General features: G+C 47.9%; 1 protein-coding gene across 2 annotated transcripts in view; it reads left to right on the plus strand.

The window, feature by feature from the left end:
* The window catches only part of SLC24A3 (solute carrier family 24 member 3), a 105,988-nt gene that overhangs the window by 74,009 nt on the left and 15,787 nt on the right, over positions 1–16,192 (plus strand). Inside the window, exons 7-10 of one of the 2 annotated variants that reach the window (XM_071547587.1) lie at positions 7,747–7,821; positions 11,523–11,548; positions 13,177–13,230; positions 14,774–14,919. In XM_071547587.1, the coding sequence (XP_071403688.1) occupies positions 7,747–7,821; positions 11,523–11,548; positions 13,177–13,230; positions 14,774–14,919 (301 nt within the window). The remainder of the gene's footprint in view (positions 1–7,746; positions 7,822–11,522; positions 11,549–13,176; positions 13,231–14,773; positions 14,920–16,192) is intronic. The other variant, XM_071547588.1, reaches the window with a different exon arrangement.

The raw sequence follows: 16,192 nt of genomic DNA on the forward strand, positions 1-16,192 counted from the left end.
CTCTCTCCTGCACACTGTCCTGTCCTCACCCAGCACTGACCCTCAGGCTTTTGTGGGTTTGCAGAGGAGGGGAGGCTGAGAAGTACTTAAGTGAGAGCAATGTAACCATGAGCTTCAAGTCATGCAAGTCCAACATTAAACTGTAATTTAGAATCTGCATGGCTTGATTTGTTAATTAGTGTTTAACTGCTGTGTTTTTCAGTTGAGTTCAACTTTCTCTATGAAAATGACAGGCTGCTCTGGGTGGAGCAGGCGACCAGGAATGCTGGGCTGTGCTGCAGATGTTCTTCCAGTTTTTGTTCTGTCAAGGGGTCTAGTGGGTGATGAGGCATCATTCCTCAAAATACTGGAGGGGAAAAGGACCATCCTGACTGTCTGATCTCATTCTGCTCCAGTGGGATTCTTTTACCTCAGGAAATAAACTGAATTCAGAGGGTTCTCCTCTGTGCAGGTCTCAGAACCCTTGTGCCAGGGTGAGGTGTCTCTCAGAATCATCTGCTGCTCTGCACTCTGGGTTATGGCAGTGGGAAAAAGCACCTGGGAGAAATAGGTGTTACACACAGTGACAAGGACACTGAACAGAGTTTAATAGCCTGGCAGAGCATTGTTTAATGAAGGGCCTAGGACTTGTGTAATCTTTTACCCCACTTCTGCTATACAGCCAGCTTGCATGCATCTTAATCTTTTAAGCTTTAATTTCACTCACAACTTAGACTGCAGTCGTTACTGACCTCTGGCTGAATGATTGCATTCACGAGCTGTTTTATTTTCTTCTTCGGGGCTGTGGAGGAGTTTTATGGAGGGGGAAGTTGAAATGCTGTTGCTATTTCTTCATTGGTCTGTAACCATCAGTGGAAGACATCTAAAACTTTAGAGAGGTAGTTTAAGGAGGACTTAGTGCCAGCTGTTGGGACTGTGCACTGCTCTGGTAGCCCAAGGCACAAGGGGTTTTGGTGCTGGCAGCATTTTATAGTGACTGTGGGCCTGCTCTTCCACTGATGGGTGTGTTGCAGACAAGGGACAGTCTAGTAAGACAGACCTAGTCCCAGAAGCAGAGGCTGTGATCCTTGGGAATGTAGATAACTGCTGGGATGGCTGTGATATGTGAAACCCCAGGTATGGGAACAGCAGAGGGAGGATGCTGGCAGTGTCCTTCCCACTGTCCTGTGAAGTGTCAGGTGGTTGGTAACAGGTGCTGAGACTGTAGCCAGGGCAGAAAAGTGTCTGTGGAGTTTGAGGACAGAGAGGCACCGTTAATTCAGAGATGCTGCCCCGAGGTCCTCAGTGCTGAGAGGCTGCAGCCTTTCTGCATGCCCTGCTCAGGTCCCTGCACACCCCAGAGTAACAAGGAGCACCTCCCAGCCACAGGGCCAGCAGCAGGACTGACCTGCTGCCTCTGCCCCTTCCCTGCTGCTGCCTGGCCAGGTGACCAGTGGGCTCCTCAGACCACCTTTTGTGTGGCAGCAGAGCCAGATCAAACCTTTCCCTGAAGGTTTCCTGCTGGGATGTTTGGCACAGGCAGACAAGAGAGTGAGTGATAATGCAAATTAGATCCTTTCTGACTCCTTCTAACACAAGTGCAGTTATCTTCAGAATTAGGGGCTTCTGGATTTATAGCAAACTTTTAGCAGTTGTGTGAGCCAGCATGGTTTGTGTTCACCAGGCAGTCTGTTTGGTGACAGGAAAGGTGACTGTCCTTTCCTCTTGTCTCCACGGTGCCGATCCATGGTATCCGCCTAGGTGTGGTGAATAAGCTCTGCCAGTGGGATCTGTTACACCATATCTCTTCTTTTGGAGAGCTCTGCTGAGCTTTGCAAGCACTTTGTCATTCCTGAAGTAACTGTGTTTCTCGGAGCTGGACTCACAGCATGCGTGAAATTGGCACATTGGGTGCCAGTTCAGTGCCAGTGGCTGGTAACTGTGTATCAGGATCATCCAGGACTGGTCTGGCCATCACAGAAGCTTCTCTGGTTTTTTTTAATATTAACATTTCAAAACCCTAATTGCAGAGTTCCCTTCAATAGTAGGATACAAATAAGGGAGACATTCAGAAGAGCTGAAAATGGATTCCTATCAGCATCAAAACCATCTAGTTCCTAATTGCCACAAACCACTGTCACCATTGCAGGTCAAGCTTTCTCTGACAAAATTCACACACAGATCAGAACTGCAGAGGTACCACTGGTAGTATTTTTTTTCTTAAATCACATTTAGTGTAAAAGCAAGGGAAATCACAAAATTTGGGTTTACTTCTGACAAGGACTGGCCAGTCTGAAGAGATTGGGAGATCTTTACCTGTGCACACTGGCCTGTCTGCAGCTGTCCTTGAGTGCTGCTGTGGAGCCTGTAGTCCAGAAGCCATCTGCCAATGCAGGCGTGGGGTCCTGCTGCCTTGGCTCTGCAGGAATCTGTGCTAGAGACACATGCTGGTCCAAACAACTCATGGATGATTATGAGTACCAGTTGAGCAGGGAAATATTTTTGGCTTTGTCCTGAGGTTTGGAGGGTGTCGACTGTTTCCATTCTGAGAATGTCTCAGAGACAGATTGCTGCCACAGTGATGAAAATATCTAGAGCTGATTAAAAAAAGCAAATATTCTTGGAGAAATAATGAGAATAAATTGAGCTGGTGCACAATGTACGAACTGGGAGCTGGAGTGACAGCTGAGCTCCACAGAGAACGGTGAACCAGAGGTAAAATTAGGAGCTGGAAATTGGAAGGAAGCTTTCCTCACAGTGAGTGCATTAGATCACTGCTGCTGTAGGTGTCTGAGAGATGTGTATTTTAAGGCCCGGATTTTTCTTTGGCCTGTCCTGTGGGCATGTTTGGTGTTTGCTGAAGTTGGGAGGGTTGGACAGTATTGGTCAAAGCCTGAATGCTGCATCATCAACACTGGGGTCTTTGCCCAAGGTTATGGTCAGAGGACTGGGCTGGGTACTTGGAGTGTCCTGGGATACTGGGTTGTGACTTGTGAGGTATAGAGGGAGTGTCTCTGTGTGTCCCTAGGCCTTGGTCCAGGACATCCTGCTGTGCTGGCAGTGCAGCCCAGGGGGGCTCCCAGCTGCCCACCGGCTTTCCTGGAACCGCACAGACAGCGGTGTATTTCCCTGCAGGAATCTCTCTGAAAAGGCTGCTGTGGCAGAGGGGGTCATTGTGCCCTGAGGGGATGTGGGGTCGGGACTGCTGCTGTGCTGTGAGGTGGCCCCTGCTGCGTTCTCCTGGCAGGGGGGCAGCCTGGCCAGCCCTTCCCTTGCACCTTAGAGCTGTCCCAGAGGGGCCCGAGGCTGCTCCTCAGGCAGGGAGAGCTCTCCCATTGGCACAGTGTCCCGGACCTCTGCAGCGCTCAGGCCTCAGCTTCCCAGGCAGCCGGAGGGGTTTAGACCTTCATCTCAGCGATGCTTCTGTTCCCTCCAGGGTCTGTAAAGTGGGAATGAGTGAGTGACTCACAAGTCCATATTGGAGTCCAGTGGGTTATCACTGGAGGAGCAGTAAGGGGGAAAAGTGTACCCTGGGATCTCTGCTCTACTGGATTTGTAGCTAATGATTATTAGCTGGTGTTGGGCTGATTGGCTCGTTGCAGGAAGCATGTAACAATGCCTAAAACAAGGCAGGTTTTGTGAAAATTACCATGCAGATCCTGATGGCCAGGCTGTTCCTCTCTTCCTAGACTCTGCTAGAAGATGGCAGTAATTATCTTAAGAAATTCCTTCCTGCCTTATCTTCTTTACAAATGTTACAGGACGGATGCACTTAAAGCGAGCGAGACAGAAAGTGTGTACTGAATATTAAACATGCAATTGCTGTTTCCCACCTTCTGTTTGGTCATGCCCTTTCCAGCACAGAGCCTGCAGCCTCTGGATCACAGGCATCCATCCCTCCCTACTCTCCCTCCGCTGCTTCCCCTTGCGTCTGAACACTGTCAGTGCTGTGGCTGCCCTGGCAGGGGAGCTCTCCCTCTGGAGGTGGCAGGAGCGTTGCCATCTCTCCCAGCAGGATGACAGGGCTCCGAGGGCAGCTCCTGCAGACCAGGATCAGCGTGTGAGGGGGTTCCCACTGCATGTCTCCTGCAGCTGATGGGAGGGGCTGGCACAGCCCCTGACAGCTGGTTCTTGTGGCTCAGGGCACTCACAAGGGATCACACTCAGCAGGAGTTTTGTCAGCACAGTCAAACATTCGAAAACCTCTGTTAAGGTGGGGAAGATCTTCTCAAATCACTTCTGTGCAGTCCATGGGAAAGAGGAGCATGAAGTCTGACCCAGATGCTTTGCTTCTGGATGCCTTTTGATGATGGTGGCTTCACTGCTGGCTCATCTCTGTTGACCTCCCCAGATTCCTAGTGCTAATCACTGCTGGGATTGTCTTTAATCTTTTGACACCCTCGTCCAACCATTCCTGCCTCTCCACATTAACCAATTAAGTTATTAGCTCTTAATACCTTAAAATCTAGACCTTCTGTGCCAGAGGGTAAAAGAGAAACAAGATTAGGGAGATTGCTTCCAAAGCTTGGCATTTCCCAGCAGTGTTTGCAGCTGATCAGAGCCTGAGAATGTCAAGCAAAGAATGAGCCTTGAGATGAAGAAAAGCCCTGAAACAACTGAGAGTGAGAAAGTTCTGTGAAGAATGTGGGGGTGATTAGGCAATATTCAACATGCTGCCCCTCGAGGATGAGCAGAGAGCACAGTCAGGAGTGCACACCCCCTGCACTCTGCAGCAGGGGCACACACGGCCTTGCTACGGGAGCAGCAGCCTGTTTTGTGGCACCTGCTTTGTCTCACACCCATCGTGGGCAGAGCAGGCTGGAAAACAGCCAGCTGGGTGGCCTGTGTGAGGGGAATCTCCTGGATGGGAGAGGAGCTTCCATGCTGCTGAGGTGAGAGAAATTAATTTCAAGGAGCAGGAGAGAGAAATGGTCAGTGTTACAGAGGATAAATGGTGAAGCCCTGGGATGTAGCATGGAGTGTATTGCTGCTGAGTATATTGCACTTCAGTGCCAAGGGCAGCAGATACCAGTGTCTGATGGGGTTTTTAGGGGTTTCTCTCTGGTGGCTGATCTCCATGTGTGTGCTGGATGGAGGAGATGGTGTGTGCTGCGTGGGGAAACAGCTTCAGGAGTTGCAAATGGTAGAAATTAAGCTAGAACTGATAAAATCTTGATTTCTCTGCTCTCCAGCCCTTCAAAAAGGGAAATAAGCATTCTGAGTAGTAAATGTTACATCTGAGAGGGTGCAGGGTGCAAGTTTACCAATGAGGAATCTGCTATGGGTCATTTCACCCCACGAGTGGTGCTGTGGCGTGCAGGGCAGCAGGCACTTCAGTCTCATCTGGACTTGGGGGGATGCTCTTGCTTGAGCACAGATTTCAGAGCCCTTCCTTTCAGCTCAGGGGCTGCGGGACTCAGTCCCCACTGAGTGGTCAAGAGACAGCTAACAGGCACTTGTCTGGAGTTGGAATTTCAGCTACTTTCTTCAAATGGAGGGGATGTCACCTGACTGGTAATCAGTGGTTTTACAGCTGCCTCCTTGTGCTCGGCCCCCACAGGACCAGCTAGATGCTGGGTTACAGTATTGCTGATTGAGAACTCAAATTTGATCCTGTTTTGACCCCAGCTGTTTGCTTCCCAGATTTCTTTTCTGCCTTGCTAATCTGTAATTTCAGTGGTTTCCAGTGTGTTAAAATGTGTGTGGAGTCTTTGGCAGCTGCAGGGCTGTACAGCACAACTTAGGCCTTCAGGGCCTTGACAGTTCTGCCTTGAGACACAGTTCTTACCAGGAGGGTGAGAGCTGCCCTTGCCCTCCATGCTGGTGAGCTCCTGTCCCCCTCGGTGCAGGGTTACTGTGTGTGCTTGGCTTTCCCTCTTGGGCTGGAAACTGCAGTTGAGTGGCTCAGGCCTACAGATGTCTGAGATGTAATTGCCCTGCAGTTACTGCAGCAGGGAGACCTACTCAGGTGTCTGAAATGTGAGCAGCCTGTACGGGTGCCAGGCCTGAGCAATCCGATCCGAAATCAGCGCCAGAGTCCTTGTGATTTCCACACTGTCTTGGTGTGTCTGTTCTGTGCACCAGGTCCCTGCTGGAGAGCTGTTTTTGGGTGTCTGCATCTTAATGTGCTCCTTCAGGTGTCTGAGGGAAGTTCTTGGAAAAATACTGCACGTTGCCTTCAAGAGTATCCAAGAACAGGAGAGATGCCACCTTGGCTCCTGGTGCTGGGCCAGGGGGACTGTGTGGCACAGGGAGAGCCCTTAGGCCAGGGAGAGAGTTTGAGCCAGAGCTGCCACCGAGCCTGTTCTGTGGGGATTGTCATTTGTTCCACAATGTGAGCTCTGCTTGCAGAGCTGACGTTTCCAGCTGCCACATCCCCACCAGCATCCACACTGAACAGAGTGCACAGCACCTTAAGCAGCATCGTGAAAACTGAGTGGAATAATGTCAAATTGTTTTACAAACTCTCTCACCAAAATTGCTCAATCAGAATGAAGGGGCACACTGCATATAAATGTAAGATTTAATTAAGGATCTCTGAATAGAATTATGAACCCATCTCCCTGTTTCTACATTTGGAAATTTCCATCAGAAGGCATCTCGATTCATCTGTCTCTGTGTGCCTTGAAATGTATTGTCAGCTGATATAAATCTGATCTGACTCAAGGGCTTTAAAGGCCTGCTTTTTTATTTCCAGTTGGAGTTTCTAACATGTCAGTGGTTGCATGAAGAGACTTTACACTGGGCATAAATCACAACCACATAAAAGCCCCATAGTACTAAGTAGCTGCAGAGATTTTTAGAGTATAATGGTCAGTATCTTTTTACAGCATTTGTTTTGCTACAACTTATGGAAAATTCCAATATTGTAAGAGTTAATACAAAGAAAAATTTGGAAAATTAGTTTTGTGATCACTTTGAAATAGAACCTTTCTTCAGCTGTCATAGAAATGAAAATGAAGTTACTGTTCATTTGACTGAATTCATGCACAGGCATGACTAGTCAGAAAATTTATTTGTATGTTCAGATCCAAATCAGTGTAAATTCAGCATCTCCTGTCTGCTTCCTTCAGCTTTATACCTGTGAAGAATGTGCCCCACAGGGTTTTAAATGAACTCCAGAAATGGGAAGTACAGATTTGAGGAGAAGCTTCTACTGAAGGGACTTCATAGAGCTGCAAAAGATAGAATCATACTGAAGATGTTACCACCACATAACTGGTTTTAATCTGCCTTTTTGAATGCTGTTAACGAAGTTAAAGACTAACTTATTTGCTGGTATTTTTTCTTCTAAGATTTGAGTTGCAGGTTCATTCAGTCTGCAGTGACAATTCCTCCTCGTTTCTGTGCCTTTGGAAGGTGTCAAGTGACATGACCTGCATGGCAATCCCATTTTGTTCTCCATCACATATAAATTACTGCTTTTTGTTCATAAGACTTTTCTGCAGTGTTCATGTGAGTGTTTGTCCCAAACCCCAGAGCTGCAGTGATGCCCCTCAGTGTGTCTGTGCTGGTCAGGCTGAGCCCCCCTTGGTGCTGCCCTGGCACTCACAGCCTGACCAAGGCACAGCTGAGTCTGCAGCACCTTCAGGTTTGGCCATCCCTGCCTCCCTCAGAACTGTTCCAGCAGCCACAGGAGGCATTTGCTGCCGTGGGGCGAGTCCTGTCACATGTGGGGACAGCTCAGAGTCAGGCTGAGCTCTGGCACACGCTGCTGTCGTGCTGGTGAGAGCCTGTCTGACCTCCCCTCTTTGCCTGTTTTCCCAGGTTGTTGCGCTGTCATCGTGGAGCCTCTTGAGAGATTCAATCTACTACACGCTGTCTGTTGTTGCGCTCATTGTGGTAAGTTTTTGGAGGTTATTATTCTGTGGGAGCCCATGTCTCCTGCCATCTGTAAAGGGAACCTGCTATGGAATCACAGGCTTGTAGCTGAGATCTGGCTCCTGCAGCCACGTGGGTTTGTGCCCATGGAGAACTGCCTGTGATCTCCCTGTTTCTGTAGCAAAGCTTGGCCCAGGGACAGGAGGTGGAGTGTCCAGAGCCATAGCTGGGTGGGCTGCAGCAGCCCAGGGCAGAGCTGAAACCCTGAGCTGAGCCCCCTGCAGGGGATGGGTCAGGGAATTCCAGCCATGACCGTTGTGGCTTCCTGAAAAACGTGTCCTAACCTGTAAAGAGGCAGCTTTTGTGCCCATAGCAAGGAGGTCCTGAACAAATACAAAATGCTGAAATGAGTTATTCCTCACATAACTGGGGCAGGTCTGTTCAGTGAGTGCTCGCAGCAAGTCCTCTAACAGGCCACAGTTCCAACAGTTCTTAGTGCTGTGTGTATTCCAGTGGGCATCAAGCTCAGTAAGTGCTCCAGATCTCTCAGAATTGGGCTGTACGGGGAAAAAATGTTAGCACAAGTTTTGGATAACATCCTTGCTGTTAATTTAGCATTAACTTTGCAACCAATACAAAACCACGTGAGGAAATGTAAAAATGTAGTTTCCTGGTAACAGTTGCTTTTCTTTCCTGGCCTCCCCCTGCACCCTCCCCCCCCCCCCCCCTCCAACATAGTCCAGTCCCCTCAGATTCCCTAAGAAGGAAGGAGTGATTCTGTGAGTTTAACTTCATATGTAAGCAAGAGTGGGGACTTGAGAGTCTGAAGAGGGTCTTGAATTTCTCAGTTTGGGTTCCTTTGTTTAGTGAGTTCCAACAGTGGGTTCCAGTTTGCTCCCTCCTGCACGTCTGTGTGTCACACACTCTGTGGGACCAAGGCCTGTGTCTGCCTTATCCCACACAGAGGGGCTGCCTCAACCCATTTGTGCTTCTATTCCCCATACGCAAGGTCAGCCTTTTTGCACCTGGTGATAAATCATTTTCCTACATGATTACTAGCAGTGAGCTGCTGAACAAAAAATGTTTGGTTTATTTTTGCTTTGACAGCCTCACAGTAACCTCATACCAAAACCTGTTGATAAACAACAAACATGGCCACCCGTACTAATTGTAGAAAATTTCACTGCATGAGCTCAGAGACATGCAGCAGGCATTCTCCTGCTTCACTCCCTAGGAGGGACAGGTGTGGACAGCTGCCTGCCATTTCTCCTCCTGGGGCTTGGATTGGGCATTTCCTTCATTGCATGGTAGCAAATAGGTTGAAAATCTGTTCACTCTGTCACCAGTTTTAAATGCTTTAAGTGTGGCAGGTTCTTCATGGCTGGTTCATCCCTGCGGTTGTCAGCTGCTTCAGGATGTGGAGAGCCATTCTCTATTGTGTCCAGTGCCCCCCTGACATTCCTTGTTACATATCCTGTGTCATGACAAAGTTTTGTGCCTCATGGAACAGCCATCTCTGTTATCCTTAGGACTTTTCTCTTAACACTCTATTGCTATATAAGCAGTTATTCATAGTTACAGAGCTGCAGAAGTCATTTTCTTTTGGGAGTGTACATAATGTCAGAATAGGGTTATTTTCCCCCTAAGCCTTGAGTTAGCTTCTTTCCAGGTGTGTGCAAGCTCTTCTCATCTCATCAGTGGTGAAGTTCAAGGCCCTTCACACAGCCAGGGGGGCAGGACTGTGCAGCTCCAGGCACTGAAGGCATTGCCCCAAGTCGTATTCCCAGGTTACAGCACCGTATGGCTAATTTGGCTTGGGAGATGTGGAGCACAGCCCATTGTCTTTCCATGTTTTACTCCACAGCAATCATTGCAAATGACTTAAGCACCTGTTAGGGAAAAACAGAGAAAGATGGCAGGAGGGGAAAACATCTTAAGTGCTTAAAGGTTTAGCTTCTCTCCAGCTGATTTGCCAGCCTTTTCTAATGCAATATTGGTCCCCAGTTGATGGCACATGAGGATTTCTCCTTTCAGAGTCAGACAGTGCTTCAGTTTAAGAAGTTTTTCCTCCCCTGTGCTCACCAGGGAACCCCTGGCTTGGCAGTGGCGCTCTAACCTTTCCTGTCCTTTTAAGGTAGAATCAAATTGAGGTAGCAATTTTGACTCTCCAGTCCGCCATGGCTCAGCTGGGAGACGAGCCCCAGCCTCTATGTACAGCACAGCATATCCTGCCTGTGGTTCCCTCTTCCTTAGATTTGTGTGCTCCTTTTAGGGAACACTTCAGTGCTGTTATGCAGGGATAATTTGCTGTATCAGGGCATTGGGACTTCTCTGCAGCTGGAATAGAGTCATCAGTCTTGAAGAATGATATTGCTTGTAGAAGGTTGTTCTCATGCTGTTTTAAACAGCAGCTTGTCATGCTGTGGTCTGAGTTGCATTCCACTGGTATTTTTACTAATCATAAATACACCTGAGGGGCAATAAATACATTCCTGCCAATGCTGAGATACAGCAACTTTAAAAAGCTTGATACTGTGCTGGTTAAATCAATAAAACTTCCACTCCTTCCATTTGCACTATGAAAGGAAGTGTAGTAAGAAATAGCAGAGCAGCATAGAGTCACCTGTGTTTGCTGCTGCAGGCCATTTGTCAAGAGTGAGTGAACTCTAAACCACGGAAGTTACAAGTGAATAAACCACATAAACCACACTTACCGTACTTATTTCCCCTTGATTCAGCCCTGGGTTTTTTTTTAACCTTATAATAATATTACAGCACTATCTTGTCTTTTTGTAGAGTTTGGCAAAACTGACTCTTTATTCCTTTGAATGGAAAAAGATGTCTGTGTGTCTTATCTTGAAGGGACATGGCCAGTCACTGATGGCAGAAGTGGGATGGGTGCTGCGTTTAGTCACAAAGCCCAATGCACACCCTTCTGTTCCATCACACCAACAGGTTGTAACCTAAACCAGACCTTGTCAGGTTGGGTCATGGGGACTGGGACCTGGAATTTGCAATGCTTTGTGGTTGTGTGGCCATGCCCTTCCCACACCACAGCGCTGGTCCTTCCCTCACCCTGGGCCATGGTGCTTCCCTGGCAGCCCCGGCACTGGTGCCTCTCAAGGGGGAGGAAAACATGTTCCTTGTCCAAGGGGGCTGTGCAGTGCTGTTGGGAAAGCCCCAGTGCCCGTCTCTCAGCAGGTGTACTGGAAGGACTGTCACAGCTGGCGTGGCAGTCCCCCCGAGCTGGTGGCAACAGCCTGGGCCCAGCGTTGAGGCAGCAGGATGTGGCAGCAGCTGCGGAGCTGGCAGTGGCTCTGCCGGCGGTGGCTCTGGCCTTGACCCCCCTGGCCTTGACCCCCCTGGCCGGTCACTCGGCTGCTGCCCAGGAGTGGGCATGGAGGAGGCCATGTCCCGGTGGGATCAGCAGCTCAAAGGGTGCAGCCCCTTCTGGGCTCAGAGCTGTTTCCCCTGCAAACACTGCAACAACCCTGGTTAACACCAGGATTTGGGAAGCAGTACCTGCCAGCCTGAGGAGGTGAGAGAAACCAAGGGTGGAGAAGATCAAAGTCTGGGCAGGAGGGCAGTGCCAAACTACACCTGAGCCTAACTAGTGCCCCTGGCCCTGGGTTGCTTCTACTCTGTCCCCTGCCTCAGGTGAGGAGCTGTTTTCAGCTGTGGTTTTGTATATAACATGCTATTTTTTAACTTTTTCTCTACAGTTTATTTATGATGAAAGAGTTTCTTGGTAAGTGAATCCCTTTTCATTTTTTCTGGTTATACACAAAATCTGCCATAGGTAGGGTTTGTCAGGAGAGGAAGGATAGAAGGTTCTGCAAAGGAGAAGTTTCCTCCTGCATAAGAAACATCAGCACAAAGTGGGCTAGTAAACTCGTTTTTTGAGCTAAAACCCCAGAAGAGTGTTGCTCAGGCTGTTCCTGATACAACAGCAGCAGTCAGTGCCTTCTGCCCTCCCTGCAGCAACCCAGGGATGGCAATGTGTTTGTCAGAGGTGTGGGTGTGCCAGAAGGGGCTACTCAAGCAGTCATAAAGAAGTGTTTAAACCCTAAATAAGTATTCCAATATTTTGGTTTTTAATAATTTAAAAACCAAAAGTTCTTAAGACCACATTAAAGAGTGAATGACTACTTTAAATAACTAATAATTAAAAACGTTAATATCCCTATTAACATGAGTAAGTGTGGTGTAGTAGGTATGGTGGGCTAGGAGGGCTTCAGACATTCTCAAAGTGTGCTTCCGTTTGCTTTGGTCTCGTGGTGTTGCTTCCAGTATCTCCCGGGGCTGGAGGTGGCACTGCAGGTGGCAGTGCAGGTGGCTTTGGTGGTGCTCCAGCCGCTGCCATTCGGATTGCAAACACCAGGGAGCGTCAGGCCCTCGGGTCCGGGTTTTCCCTCGCTCACTCTCTGACGGGGTCTGGGTTTGGTTTCAGAGGCGAGTTCCAAACACCCCCTCTTGCAACAGCTTGGTTTTCTTTGTTGTTTTTTTGTGGTTTGTTTTTGTTGGTTTTTTTGTTTTGTTTTTTTTTTTTTTTACTGAAATGAACTGGAGGCTCAATTGTACTTAACTGTGCTCTTCAACAGAAACACATCAGTGTGGAAGCCGAGTATTGAATTAGCAGAAGCAGGGAATGAGACACTGATATAGTTAGTGTAATGTCTCAGAATCCTTAGGGAGAAAATGGTCCAGGAGTTTTAGTATGTAGCAGTCTAATAATGGGTGATTCTACTAGGACTAGCAGCTTGCCATAGGGATCTATGGAGAATACAGCCTTTTGGCTAGTGAAAAAGATTATGTAGAAAGCCGTATTTGGTTTTCATACAAATTTCATTAGTTTGACACAGAAACAGCAGAGGAAAAAAAACCCTGTCACTATCTAATCAGCAGTTCAAATGCTGCCTGCTGCATTCTCAATGCTTGAGCAGCAGCACAAGTGAAAGAGCAGCTGCTCCTTGTTCAGATTGTCTCAGCATGATCAGTGTGCCCATAGAACTCAACATTCTGCCGCGCCCATGCGGGCAGAGCGGGGCTGTGTCCCTCCCTTGGCCACAGCCCTGTGGTTATTGTCCTTACAGAAGTGTCAGTGGTTCCTGGGTGTGCAGTTTGTTTGTTCCCTGAACTCCTGCATTTGGTCACTTGTTCTTAGCTGACAGGTAGATTTGGCCAAGTAAAACAGAGCAGAAGTCAAGAAAACCAAGGAGGCATCATGTGTGGATGTGTGAGCCATTTCTTTATGTATCCCTTTTTCACAGGGGAGTGTTAAGGCAGTCCAGGAGGGTCAGGCCTTTCTGCACACTTGTGATGTGGCAGCTGATGCCGTGCCCTGCTCTGATGTGTCTGTGTTGCTCTTGTTTCCAGGTGGGAGTCCTTAGTCTTGGTGCTGATGTATGTCATCTACATCATTATAATGAAGTAAGTCAAACATGCCCTCGGCTTATTTAAATTCTAAGGCTCCTGCTCGCTCTGCATCACCCACCCCTCATGACAGAGACAAGAGGGAACAGCCTCCAGTCCTGCCAGGGGTTGGCTCTTATGGAGAACTTCTTCACAAAAAGGGTTATCAGGAACAGGCTGTCCAGGCCAGTGGTTGAATCACCATCCCTAAAGGGGTTTAAAAGACACATAGATGTGGCACTTACAGACATGGCTTAGGTGGTGGGCTTGGCAGTGCTGGATTGACATTGGACTCGATGATCCTGGAGGCCTTTTTCAACCCAAACTGTCCTATGAATCTGTGCTTTGTGGATCTCACTGTGTGTACACTGACTGAGGCTAATGCAGCAAGTCTGTGGCAGAGCAGAGACCTGGATCCATCCTCAAGTCCCACCAGAGCAGCCCCTTCTGGCTCCACTTTAGCATCCCTATCAGAAACAAGCACATGTAAGATTCTAATCTGCTTTTTTTGGGTGTGAAGCTCTGCAGCAGTTCTTGCTTGCCTGCAGACCCATGATAAAACTACAGCACAGTCAGCAGTGATTTTCTGAGCATATAACCTGTGTGACTTCTTTTGCACAAGTTCCTGCTAGTAAAACTAGTCTGTTCTGCTCTTTGGTTTCCCCTCCTCCTGTCTTGTTTTCAAAAGCCAGTGGAAAGGAAACCCAGATTTAAACTGGAAGATTCAACAAGACCTGCCAACTGCCAAGCACACCAATGGTCTTGTCTGAACAAGTAAGAGTAGAGATTTGTTTTGAAATTATGAGTAGTGTAAATATTGTGAGAGCAATTCGCAGAGCAGTAAAACACTCAGGCTGAGCTGATGGGAACACGAGTCGGAATTGATCTCACTTCTAGTAATTAGGAGCTTTAGCATGGAGGGCAGCTTCACCCTTGCAACAATTAACTGACCAGCAAGGCAGTTCTAATGTCAGAATCTTTTTTTTTTTGTGAAAGCAATGTTATACTGTGAACAGATGTTTGACCTCTTTAGGTATAGCTGTAAAGGTTGTCACCCTGGTTAGGGATCTCATCCAGGTGTTTGCAGGGGTCTCCCCCTGCCTTAAGCATCCCTGTGAGACCCTTGGCTCATGTCTGTGTCAGCTCCTGGATAGTCTAATAAACAAGGATTATTCCCCACCCTGCCAGAGCTGAGATGAACTGAGCCCATGGCCTTGTGTTTCTGTGGTGGGTCATCCCAGGTTAAACAACACCGAGACTCAGGCGTGATTATGTGATAAACAATAAAGTGAGTGATGACAAGCAATGATTACTTATGATACAGAATATTAATCACACCTAATACATAAGCACACATGTCATTCAAGATTCATGGCTTTTATCTTTCATAGCCTTCTGGGTACAGAGGGATTGCATTGTGTTCAATTTACTGTGCTCTGCCATGCTCTTTAAAACCAGAGGAGTTTTCTTCCCTCCCTTAGCTGGATTGCACAGGGTACCAGTCTAGGAAAGGAAGCTTGAAGAAGTGAAGGTACATTCTGAGTTTGTTTCATTTGTGCAGGTACAACTCAACCATACATCACTGCTTTGAGAGAAAGACAAAAAACTCTGCAAATATGGTGAATGGTTTAGCAAACAACACAGAAATGGATGACAATAGCAACTGCGATGCCACAGTGGTGTTACTAAAGAAAGGTAACTGTTCCAGTAAGTCACTCTCTCACTTGCATCATTCTGAGTGTTTACAGGTCTGCCCCTGGTCACACAGTGTGAACTGCTGCTGGCTTGGAAGCCATGAAACACTAATGGGCAGGTGGCCCTTTTTTTCTAACTCCCTCTCAGGTGAGGGCACAGTGTGGCAATCGTGGCCACCACCTCCGGTGGCACTGGAGACAGCTCAGGCTCTTCCAGGTGTTCCTGGGCAAGTGCTTGGCTGTGAGGACTCCTTCAAGCCCAGGGGTGGATTATTTAGCCTGTTACAGCCAATGTAGGTCCTCCTGCAGGTGCTGTTCCTCTGCACTGACATTCTCATTTGTATCATCTGCAGTTAACTCTATTCCAAAGGGACATCAGCTGAGCAGAGAAAGAGGCCCTACTTAGACCAGTGCACTCTTCTGCCCCAGTGAAGGCAGAGTGGGGACTCTGTGGGTCTGGGCAGTGTGCTCTTACTGCACATGCTGTCTTGAATGTGCACAATTTTTTTTAAAAGTGATCTCTTAGGGTATTTCACTTTGACTGAAATCTGCTCCTGTTTGACTTTAGTATGATCACATACATAAAAATTACTGTATTTTTTCAGCTCTAAAAAAAAATCCCCCATCTCATAGCTCAGCAGCAGTAGTTCAGTGTCTGCATTTGCAAGCATGTGCTAAGCTGTATTTGAGGTGGATTCTTTTTCTTTGAAACATTCAACAAGCATGTGCAGTAGTGTCTTTGGATTTGTATGCAGCTGCCCTCAGGAATAACACCTCCCCTCTCCCTCAGTCGCTGATTTAGCCTGTGAAGAAGCTCCGTTTGGTCAGAATCAGTCTTGGTCTCTGCCTACAGATGGGCTGCCCCTTTTGTTTTACTAGTCTACAAAAAAGTAAATTAAAAAAATAAGTCTCTTTCCCTGAAAATGGTGATTGAGAGCTGATTTGCTGAGAGAGATTGAGAGGCACAGTTTGTATGCAGTAAGCAACCAAACATGAGCTCAAACCCTTTGAGCCTGCCAGAGGCTGGCTTTAGTTACAGGCCTGTTGCAGAGGGAAGGCTGCTGTGAGTGCTGTGCACTCTGCTCTGGGGAAGCCACTTCTGTTTTCTGTCACCTGGAGCTCTCCACAACAATCTGTGGTGGCAAGATATGCTGTACCAGGGAAGTTACACTGGGAAAACTCCGTGAGCATAAACTCAGGCCTTGCACATCCAACTTTACTCAGTGCCCTCAGGGTTAGCTCTGATTATGGGATTTGGTTTGAATGTCCCCACCATGTGTCTTTGC

This window comes from Pithys albifrons, chromosome 2 (genome assembly GCF_047495875.1).
Source record: "Pithys albifrons albifrons isolate INPA30051 chromosome 2, PitAlb_v1, whole genome shotgun sequence".
Classification (NCBI taxonomy): Eukaryota; Metazoa; Chordata; class Aves; order Passeriformes; family Thamnophilidae; genus Pithys; species Pithys albifrons.